Raw genomic sequence first — 11,819 nt, forward strand, 5'->3', positions numbered from 1 at the left:
GGCACCACGTCCCTGGGGCCCCGGGGAGGAAGGGGGCAGAGGGCTCCGTGCGTTGCTCCAGGCACCGCCCACCGCAGCTCCCATTGGCCGGGAACAGGGAACCGCGGCTAATGGGAGCTTCGGGGGAGGTACCTGGAGGCGTGGCAAGGGCAACGCGCGGAGCCCTATGGCCCCCCCCAGGGGCCGCACAGGGACGTGCTGAGCAGCGCGGTGTGGGGCCACGGCAGGCAGGCAAGGGAGCGCGCTGCTGCAGGTAGTGGCAGTGGGCAGGAGCCTGAACCCCTCCTGCACCCCAAACCCCTTCCCTGAGCCCCCTGCTGCACCCTGCACCCCAACTCCCTGCCCTAAGCCCCGTGCCTGCACCTCGCACCCCTCCTGCACCCCAACCCCCTGCCCTGGACCCCCTGCACTCCCATGCACTCCAACTCCCTGCCCTGAGCCCCCTGTCGCACCCCTCTTGTACCCCAACCCCGTCCTGAGCCCCCTGCTGCACCCCAACTCCCTGCCCTGAGCCCCCTGCTGCACCCCGCACCCATCCTGCACCCCAACCCCCTTCCCTGAGCCCCCTCATACACCCGCACCCCTCCTCTGCCCCAATCCCTTGCCCTGAGCGCCTTCCTGCACATCGCACCTCCTCCCACAGCCCGCACTCCCTCTCACACCCCCTTTATGATGTTTCCCTTTAAAAAAAAAAAAATCCCTGGGTGCACACCCTAATGAAATGTGCTGCACACGCCTATGCCCCCAATGGGTGGGTCAGGCACACTCTCTGAAATGGCTTTCCCAGCTGACACTCGACAACACCAAGTCTGGCACAGTCTCAGGCCTGGATGGGGGCGGGGGCAAGCCACCCACAATGAGGGACCTGGGATTTAAAATCAGACCAACGTCCTGCCTAATTACCCCTCATCAGCTTAATGCCTCCATCCACTCACTGACCCGCTCTGCCCTTCCCCCCACTGACCAGCCCCGTGTATGACCCCGCACTAGCTTCCCCCCGGGCTTCCCGCCCAGCCCATCTGCCTTTTCCCGTCCCCGCTCCGCCCCTTTCGCCCCTTCTCCTAGTGGGTGGGGCAAGGTGACATCACGGACCCCGTGACATATGACTAGTGTTGGCCGCGGCTTCTTGCCAGAGGGAGGCGGGGTGACCTCGCGCTGCCTGTCTGATGACGTAGAAGCATTAGCGTCACCCGGCAGGGGCCGGGCGGGTAACCCACCCCCACCCGATCTGGCGGCGGGGACGGAAGGAGCGAGCCGTGGCCGGAGCTGCGCGTGGGCCTGGCCTCGCTGCCGCGGAGCAGGGGGCTGAGCGCGAGCGGCCGGCGCGGCCCCGGGCGGTTCCCCGCGGTGCAATATGTTCAAGAGAATGGCTGAGTTCGGGCCTGACTCCGGGGGAAGAGTGAAGGTGCCGCCCGCGGCCGGGGCGGGGCGGGGCAGGGGGCGGCGCCCGGGGGCGGGTTCCTTTCTCCGCCGGGTTGGGGAGGGCGCCTGTCCCCACATCCACTGGGCGCTCTCGGCTTGCTGGGGGGTCCGCACGGGGCAGGGGCTCTGTCGCTCCGCTCTGCCCGCGGGCAGCCCCCAGTGCAACGCTCAGTGCCCGCCGCGGGGTGCAAGCAGCCGCGGGGGGTGGCGGCCCCGGCACCTTCACCGCTTAGCGGCCCCCCGCTACCCGCACGAAGGGCCAGTGCCCCAGTAACAGCGCGGGCCAAGCCAGCGTCCCCACCAGGGCTGGCCAGGGTGAGCAGCAGCCGTGCCTCGGGGGCGGGGGAAGCGCCTCTCGCAGCACGCGGTGATCGAGACCAGCCTTAACCCCCGGGCTGGGCACCGAAGTTTCCTATTTGTTCCGCAGAGCGGGTCCAACTGGGGCAGTCCCGCCATGCCTGCTCTGCGGGGGGAGGGCTTCGCTCTCCAGGGCTGGGCGGCTTGAGCTGCAGGGTAACTCGGTCTCCCAACTTCATCTGACTCTTGGCTTCTGCTGAGTGGCAAAGAGATTGGTTCAGCGGACTATAAACTCTTCATAACTGCTCTGCTGGTGGAGGAAAATACATTTTTCACCTCCTTCTTTTTTCCCCTTACCACCGATAGCCTCAATACTGAAACGTTATTTATGTAGCTCAGAAACGTTAATTTCTCTGTCAGGTGGAGTCTCATGGCTCTCATAATGATAAAATACATGGAAAAATACCAGTTTTAAACAAAAGAAAATATAAATGGCAGAATAGCTTAAATTGAAGTAAAAATAGCAGCTGTTATATATCATGTGGCTTCTCAACATGATTAGTTTCCAATTATAATTTATGAGATGCTGATCATTTTTCTTTTTAAAAGGGTGTTACTATTGTGAAACCTATAGTTTATGGAAATGTTGCACGTTATTTTGGAAAGAAGAGAGAGGAAGATGGACATACACATCAGTGGACGGTTTATGTAAAGCCTTACAGAAATGAGGTAGGCAAAAAGTTGATTATTGACCAAAAGATGTGTAACTGAACTAGAAATGTTTACCATAAATTGTCATCTGTCTAGATATAGGCCTTAATTCTGCAAACACTTACATTCATATTTAACTTTAAGCATGTTAGTGGTCACATTGACTTAAAAGTTAAGCACATGCATAATTGCAAGATTGGGGCCTTACCTGTTAAAATATAGGAAACATTGTAATGACAGTGTCACTCGAGAAATGCCAGAAAGGTCCTTAGCATTGTGTTGGGGTCAGAAGAAAATATAGGCACAATTAGAATATCTTCTTTATCTCTAGTATAACACATTAGAAAGAATTAATTATATGTACAAATATAGAGCTGGCATTAGGGAAAAGGTGTGCCGATAAGTGTTTGGCAAAAAGTGAGTTATATAGACTGGCAGTTAAAAATAATCTCTATTTCTGCAAGGATCATATAGAAAATAAATTAGATTGATGTCATCAGAGAGAAATGTAGCAAGAGATTATGTGGATTTTTTTAATCCCGGAGTTTAGCCTGATTTTGTCAGATAGTTACAGTTTGACACATTAGTAAACATGATAGGTATGTGGAGGGGAAGAAACAATGAGAGAAACTGTTCAGTGTGCTTTAATATCTGGAAATAATTGGCTACAGTGTTTACATTTTAGGATATGTCTGCTTATGTGAAGAAAATTCAATTTAAACTACATGAAAGCTATGGTAATCCTTTAAGAGGTAAGCTTGTTTGTTTGTTTTTTATGGTTTGTACATATATTCTCATTATGTGGAAGCTAAGTCATCTGTATTCCTGCCACTGTTTTTCCACTGCAGTTGTTACCAAACCACCATATGAAATCACTGAAACGGGTTGGGGTGAATTTGAAATCATCATCAAGATATTTTTTATTGATCCCAATGAAAGACCTGTAAGTAAATTTTTTGGCTTTTAATAAACCTTTATTTATGTGTAATGTATTGTGTATTTATAAGACTTTGACATGGGATGCAGCTGACCAGAAAAAGTTCTAGTACTAAGTCTCAGCATGTTTAATGTCTTCATTACTATATGCCTAACCTTCACTTTTGGATGCAACTTGAAGATGTGTGTGCTATTACTCAGCTAGTCACTTTTCGTAATGCATTGAATCCCAGTGCATAGTTTAAAAGTGTGAAAGCCAGCTAAGTTTAGATAGGGAAAGCATGTGTCAAGTAGCAGTGTGGTGCCTGAAGGTGGGAAGGGAATGCCTACTTCTTGAAAACAGAGCTTGTAAATTACCATAATCACAAGTGCTTAGTCCTTTCCCCTTGTCCAAAACTCTCAAAAAGCTCTTCATGCTTTCCTTGACCTGATTAACACTAAGGAGGAATATGATAGTGTAAGGAGCTGGGCTCACCCCTGCGGTGCCTCCTGCTGGTTGTCCTCAGGAATTAGCTCATTTTCCAGCCAGGAGCGCCCTCTGCAGGCCGGTGATCTGCCTTACCTCACTCTGGCCCCCTGTGTCTCTCCCAGGACCCTGGTGCCCCTTCACTGGGTTTCTGACCCTCACCCACTAACCCCACCTCACCTCAGTGTATGGCTACTGCCAGTCACCCTCTAGCCTGCGCTCCCTGGCGCAGACTGCAGTATAAGCCACTCATCATCGGCAAGGTTGGGTTTGGACCTGCTGCCTTTGCCTACCCCGGAGCTGCCCTCTGCAACCCCCAATACCTATTTGCCTTTTACTAGGCCACAGCCTGGGGCTTTCTAGGCTGGAGCTCCCCGGCTCCTCTGCCTTTCTCCAGCCCTGCTCCACTCAGGTACCCTGTTTCTAGCTCCCTGCAGCTAGGCCCATCTCCCTCTACTAACAGAGAGAGACTGTTGAGCTCCTGGCTCCCAGCCTCTTAGATAGGGCCAGCTGAGGCCTGATTGGGGTGTGGTCCAGCTGCGGCTACTTCCCCAATCAGCCTAGCAGCTTTTTCCCTTCCAACAGCCCTCCCTCAAGGCTGTCTTTAAACCCCTCAGGGTAAGAGTGGGTCACCACCCTGCTACAGATAGGTTACACACTTTTGAATGGTGTTGAAGGAAGGAAAAGAACTGTAAGATGTTCCAAAGAGGTATCAGGAGTAATAGGATCAAAGTAGATAAAATGGCCTGGATTGTGTCTGTTCCTTCCCGGCCCTCCGTTATGTACAGTTCTTCCAACTGGAAGCAGGGATCAGCCATCTCTATGGCACTTAACAGGTTTGCTTAAGGGAAGGAGTGGAAAGGGCAGAGTTGTTGGGATTTGTTGATTAGAGCCAGAGCCATTGTGAATCCATGTTGCCTCCATGTGGCTGTCCCTGGCCTCCCATGAATAACCAGGGGTTTGTAGGTAGGCTCACAGCCTATTCCAGTATCTATCACCTCCCACAGAATAATAGAAAAGGAACTCTTGGAGAAGAACTTCATCGAGGGGTGATCTAAATCTAGATTAGTTTTGAGGAGCACTTCCTAACTGTTTTGTTAGGCATCGGTATGCATAGGGTTCCACATGAACCAAGTGATCTTTTCTGTGCTCAGAGCTTGTCTACATGGTGGGCTGGGGCACAGAAAGCTAACGTGAATCTATAGCCAGCTACATCGTAAAAAGTTCTGTAGTGTGCTTTGACTTACTGCTGTTAGTGCTGTAGCTGTGTCCACACGGGATGTTGTTGTGTGGCTAGGTAGTATTCTGCAGATGTACTTCCTGGCTTGTTGTGCACCAACTCATTGAATGTTTTTAAAAAGGTAATTATTATAATAGCATTTATAGATCAGTCTTAGTTTATCTTATTTTCTATTTTACTTTCCCTAGACCCTTTCCAAATCTAGCCAGACATTTGGCTTCAGGATGCTTAAGTTGTTTAACAATTAATATTAAATTCAGTTATTCTGTTGAAGTTTAAATGGTATCAGAAGATCGGTTTAGTTCTTGTATTCTTACAGGTTTTTAAAAATCCTATATGCTTGCACAGCAAAAAGAGCAATGAATGTTTTAATTCCATTTGGGTGTATCACTTATTTTTTCTTAAAGTGATCATATTACATTTATTCAAGTCTATCTGTTTTCCTTGCACAGGTAACTTTATATCATTTGCTGAAGCTGTTTCAGTCTGACACCAATGCAATACTGGGAAAGAAAACTGTAGTATCCGAGTTTTATGATGAGATGGTAAGAAAAGAGAACATGTTAAAGGTTTTGTTTTTAACTAGTGAGATTGATAACAGGTGTGTATTTTTCTCCTCTTAGATATTTCAAGATCCTACTGCTATGATGCAGCAGCTTTTGACAACATCTCGTCAGCTAACTCTAGGAGCTTATAAGCATGAAACAGAGTGTAAGTGCCAACTGATAACAATTCTAGTGTTACACGTGAATTTTAGAAGTTAAGATTAATCATTAATGTTTAATTATCCTTTTTTGCTGCTGTAAAGTGAAATTTGTATGTGGAAAGAGCTCTATTTTTGAAAAACATCTTGTATCTCTACAGACATAGCTCTATTAATGTGCAAGAGTATTATACTAATTTTAAGATCTAAAGGTTTCAGATTTGTACATTTTTCACAATTATTGTTTACCTCTGAATAATTCTGTATGAAGGCTGATAGAAATATTTATCCTTCACTGGAATTACATGAAGTCCGAGAATAACACAAGGAATGAAGTTGCCCTATAGATTTGAGGTGTGAACTTCCCCCGTTCATCTAAATAGGATATTAACTGAACTCGGAGATTAAAGTTGAAATATTAACATTAAATATTTCAATACTAACACCTTTTCCTGAAGCCAGCAGCTATTTTGGGATGGAGTGAATAGTTTACTATTCTAAATGAAGTTCTCAGACTTTCATGCTGTAGGCCATTTCTTAAGATAACAGACTTTTGAGAGTCACCTCCCTATCCAACCTCTTTCCTAATTGTTTTCTTTGCAACTGTAATGCTTTCTTTGCCCTCAACACTTAGTTCACGTATTAAGGAGATAAAATGAAAATAAACTTTATTAATATTGACTGGTGTGGCTGTTTGGTTTATATTCCCCTCCTTCAGATTTTGAATCAGTTTTCTGATTTCCTATCCCCAGAGCATGGATTTAATATATATTCATTCCAAATCTCACCTTGCTGTCTACAATTTACTGCTCTAATCTCTCCAGGCCACTTACACTTTGGTTCTGTCCTCCTGTCTGCATGTTACCCCACTCGTTTAAGTATTGTCAGCAAATTATATTACTTAAGATACTTCTGAGATGCCTAAAACCAAGGACTAAGGAAGTACATATAGCTTTGAAACCCAGAAAATGCTGGATTCTAATCTCAGCGTTGCCACTGTAGTGCTGTCTCGACTTTGGTAAATCGCTTGACTTTCCTGCCTTAGTTTTATCATCTGTGCCGTGGAAATAATGTCCATCAGTTTCCTCATTTGTAAAATACTTATCTCACAAAAGTACTGAGGATTATTTTTTGTATTTGTAGCTTGTTACTTTGTTAACTGGACAATAGAAAATGTTTTATGACTTTACTTTTGAGCATGTCAAATTTTTACATTTTAACTAAAAAGTGGCTACATGTTTCTACTAGGCATGGATAGAAGTGATTTATTGCTCTACAGCCAGAGTATTAGAGGTGTTTCCTTATTCTCATTTCTCATAAATATGCTTGTAGAAGCAGATATAGAGTAGGACCTTCCTGGAGCATGGGCTGTTCAATATCCCACAAATGGGAGGGGTGATGTATTTGCGGTGGAGCGGAGTGCCAGTGTTCTAGTCAGATTTCTGTTGCCTTGCCAGCCCAAAAAGGGAGAAGTGGGGAAAGTAACATTCTCACAATGTTTTTGTGCATAAGCTAAAAAGCTGGAATTTACGGTATTTCAATACTGCAGTTTCTGTAGGATACTTGCAAAGACAGATTCTGTGCCACTGTATCTCTGAGACATGTAGAATAACTATTGTGGCAAGGCATAGAGGGCAAGGTGCTTTTTTTTACACCTGGTAGGGAATAGGAGCCGAACTTCCAGCCATGCAAACTCCAAAATGGGATCTGAAGGTCCTTCTGGATTATTTTAGGGCCCATGCATTACCAGTAGTGAAGATTCTGTGAAACAGATTCTGCCCTTCATTACCTTTTTTTGAATATTATATTGAGTAATTGCAGTTTTGCAGTGCACTAAAAATATTTTTTTCTTTGTCACTATCCCAGTTGCAGATCTTGAAGTAAAAACCAGGGAAAAGCTGGAAGCTGCCAAAAAGAAAACCAGTTTTGAAATTGCTGAGCTTAAAGAGAGATTAAAAGCAAGTCGTGAAACTATCAACTGTTTAAAGAGTGAAATCAGGAAACTAGAGGAAGATGACCAGTCTAAAGATATCTAACAAGTATCAATTTGATAGAGACTTTGCTGTAAATAAAGGGACTTGGATCATGGAACAATGTTAACGTATTCCCTCAAATTTCATAGAGGGGACTATGTACAGTTTCATCCATGAATTTCATTTCAAAAGATTGTTGCATGTGAGGCCAGCTTTACAGATGAAAAATGTCCAGTGTTTAAACTATAGAAGTATGTGAATTTTTTTATTTTTTTTAATCATTTTAAAGAATGTAATTCTTTTGAAATCAGACTTTTTAAAAATTGCATTGAGTGCAGCATGGTAACTTTGTAATAAATCTCAGGTTACTATGATTTACAACATGTAATCAGTTTTCATACTCCATTTACTCTTTCTAAATGATTGGAGACAAATCTTTAAAACTGAACATTAAAATAGTAGTAGCTTTTTCACTGTTAGGAATCTGAAACTCCTCTGCTTAGTTGTTGGCTTCACATCCAGTATGATGAGTAAACTTGAAGGGAGAGGTTAAAATCTTTGGTATGCAGGTAGATTAAGCCTGTCAGTTTAAAATTACATCTGCACTTCTGTTTTCTGGTATTGATATTAGGAAAAAGTAAGCTGGTAGAGATTCAGGAGGATGAGATTCTTTTAACTAGCAGTTCTACTTTACAAATGGTACAGAGACAAACTATACAAACGTAGATCAGACTTGTATAAATGCAGCAACCACATTACTTGTATTCCAAGAGGTAAGGTGACTTGTCATATTTTGCAACTTTTTGTTGGCCTAATATATTAGTATTATACTATATTATTTGTTACCAACTCAGTAACTCTAGCATACATCCTTACTGAAAAAGCAGTACATGTTCCCCTTCTCAGCTCTGACTTTATTCATAGGAATAGAAGAGCCTGGCAGTGATGGAGCAACTTGTGATCTTGGAATAAAAGGGTTATCTTCCCTGCTATTTTTTAAAGTACCACTTTACAATAAAATCACTTGTTAAATACACACACAAACCCCAGGAATTAATGTGAGATTATGAAGATTCAAAGCATTGGGATTGCTTTAAATTTGAGATGAACGTGAACCGCCTGTTGACCCTGACTTTAGTAAACTAAATACATTTAAAACAGTTTCATAGAATTGTAACATACTTCAAATAATGCAGTTTTTTGATATCTGCACTTAATACAGAATTGGAAGGATTTTGCCTTCATTCTCTGGTCCCACAATGCAGCCAAGATATGTGGGAATCAAATGAGAAGGCACAAGCCAAGACCCTTTGTTAAAAGGTGTTTCAAAGAGTTATAACTTTTCCATGGAACCAACTACTATCTGATGTTCAAATAAAGCTGGCTGACTCTAAAAGATGGTCCAAGTGGCTACCTTGGACAAATTGTTGCCGGTCTGATGCCTTGCAAGACTCAGAGGAGAACAGGGGTGGAAATGTACTAAATTGACAGGGAAGTAAAATAGATGTCTGTATTCCAGAAACAGCAGCTCCTCTGACTCCTTGCAGCTGCTACTCTGGGCTTGAGAGCGGGCTCAAGTTAGAGAGATAGGGTTTATAGAGAAGCCAATGGCTTACCCAAGCCCCACCAGTTCAGATAATGCCTTGTCACTTTCCCAACCTCTGAGTGAGGGTAAAAGAGCCACTATCCAGACGAAGCAAGGCCCAGTGGGTGGGGAACTAGTTGAGGATTGGGGAAACTATGGTTCAGTTTCTTGCTCTCCACAGTGAGAGACCTTGAACAAGTCACTTAGCCTCTCTGTGCCTCTGTATCCCTTGTGATATGGGGATAATAGTATATCCCTACCTCATTAAGGATTATGAGATGCTCAGATACTACAGTGATGTGGATCATATAAGCACCCTAGGTAACTTCTTTTTCTGACAGTGATTGTAGAGGGTTCTTGGAGCTACTTGCTAGAGTTGAAGCTGTGAGGCGTCACTAGAATTTCAGGAGTACTATCACACAAGAGTTAGGGGAATCACATTCCATTTCCTGAGGTGGCTTTTAGGATATAGAGGGGGAGGTAAAGGAAACCTGGGAATTTGCAGTAATGGTGGGACAAAAATGGGTCTAGAACTCAAATTCTGCCAATACTTACTCCTGCACAGCCCTGCAACACGAGATTGTGGGGGAATGAGGAAATCATCTCAATGTTTTTAATCTTCACACTGAGCCAACATATGTGACAAGAATGCCTCTCCTGCTTTGGGAGTTGAAGTTGTGAATCCTAATTCTAGAGTACACGAGTCAAAATAATGGGAATATGAGTAACATACAATCAGAATTCTAGAGCCTCCAAAGTGTTGAAATAGATCTTGAAAGGCTGTGTCATAAATAGCTTAGCAGAATTCAATTTTTATTTTTTATAATTTTGACATATCAATGTTTAGTTTTAAACATTTTTTAAAAATTTTATTAACTTAAATTTTCAGTTGCAGGAAATTGGGGCGGGGAGGAGGGGTCAGGCAATAGGCGAGATCAGACCATAATTCTTTAATGACAGTAGATTTTGAGATTTCAAAAAGTTAAAGCTTTATTGCCATTAAAGCACAAATTGTCCACGTCAAAATATACAAAATAAATATTCTTAAATCAAACTCTTCTCAAGCAGCATGTTTCTTATTTTGCCTATCTGTAAACTATGGTTATTATAGATGTAAATTTTTGTTAATGTTTATGTATGGTGAAATGAACATCTACTGTCACTTACTGATAATCTAATCCTTCCAAGCCTAGTGATAAGAAATATCTGAATCATAGCTTTTCTTAAGAACCTTAAAAACTCTATCCAGCTGTATTTTTAAACCATCGTTATCACCATAGTATTAGAATACTTTATTTAAGTGCACAACTCAGCCTTAAAAATGGACCCAAGACTGATGCTTCCGTAATAGAGAGCATTCCCATAATAGACCAGTGATCTCCCCTCCCCCCCCCCTTACTTCTCCTGAGGAAATCAAGATTTTTTTTTTCTTGTCACTGTTCCCTCAACTTCACTTTTGATGCTTTTCTTTCTCTCCTTCCTTCCTTGCTGTTCCTATAGGAGGAGGAGACAGAAATAATACCTATTAGGTGGAGAGAAAAAAAATTAGTCACAAAATCTTTTCCTGAGCAGCTATGACCCTCTCATGGAAAACGAGAAACTATTTCATATTACACTGTTTAAGTTCCTTGTGTGTATTCTGTATTTTTCTTCATTAGTAGAAAATTGTTTCTAAGCATGAAAAAACATGCTTGAATTCAGGGGTATCAGGAAAATTCAATTGCAATGGTTGACTATACTTTGGCCACCCCTGAGTAAGATGTTTTTCACTTGTTCCAGACAAATAGTTATGGTTCATGATTGTGAATTTAAGTGGTAGCAATGTACATTGTTGACTCTGACTTTCTGCCTTCAGACAGTGGTTCTATCCTGAATTATAGTGATGACACAGAGTGGTGTTTTAAAATCCCTTCATGAGGGAAAAAAAAAAGAAAAGAAAACCTGATTGTGCCATATGTTTAAAAAAAATAAAAAATATCATGCATCTGGGTGAGATCAAGAAAATTTAGTCTAAATAATTGTCTAGCACTAAAGCTTCAGACTCTGTTTAAACTAATCCTTTGGTGGGTGAGGAGAAATATGGTTTATTTCCATTGTATTGCTACGTAACATGTTCAGGATTAGGAGATAAACTTGTCCCATAATAAATCATGTTACAAGTTAACTAGTCCAGATACAATGTTATCCTACTTCATGCATCAAACATGTAGCTTTATAATTAAGCACAGTTTTCTATTTCCATTGCAAACTCCATTTTCCCCCACCCCAAGAATTTTAACCCATTTTAACTCAGCTGTCTGAGATGTGAGAGCTAAATATTTAGGCTGGATGAGAGAGGAACTGCCAACTACCTCCCTTGATCACCTTCCCTTTCACTACTTTTCAGTAGTAAAGAAAAACTCTCACTAAACTGCTGATCTGAAAGTTGTATGCTTCACCATCCCTCTACAGCTTTTTCAGCATGGGGGTTGAGTGGGGTCGATTCT

The 11,819-nt window shown here is 43.1% G+C and overlaps 1 protein-coding gene across 1 annotated transcript; it reads left to right on the forward strand.

Annotated features, from left to right (window-relative positions):
• The first annotated feature begins 1,354 nt into the window (after positions 1-1,354).
• Positions 1,355-8,131, forward strand: YEATS4 (YEATS domain containing 4). The gene is made up of 7 exons (XM_065413536.1): positions 1,355-1,405; positions 2,329-2,448; positions 3,116-3,182; positions 3,279-3,373; positions 5,525-5,617; positions 5,696-5,783; positions 7,642-8,131. The coding sequence occupies exons 1-7, from the start codon at positions 1,355-1,357 to the stop codon at positions 7,809-7,811; spliced, it is 684 nt and encodes a 227-aa protein (XP_065269608.1). The 3' UTR covers positions 7,812-8,131.
• Positions 8,132-11,819: the final 3,688 nt, after the last annotated feature.

The sequence above is a fragment of the Emys orbicularis genome, chromosome 1 (genome assembly GCF_028017835.1).
Source record: "Emys orbicularis isolate rEmyOrb1 chromosome 1, rEmyOrb1.hap1, whole genome shotgun sequence".
NCBI lineage: Eukaryota > Metazoa > Chordata > Testudines > Emydidae > Emys > Emys orbicularis.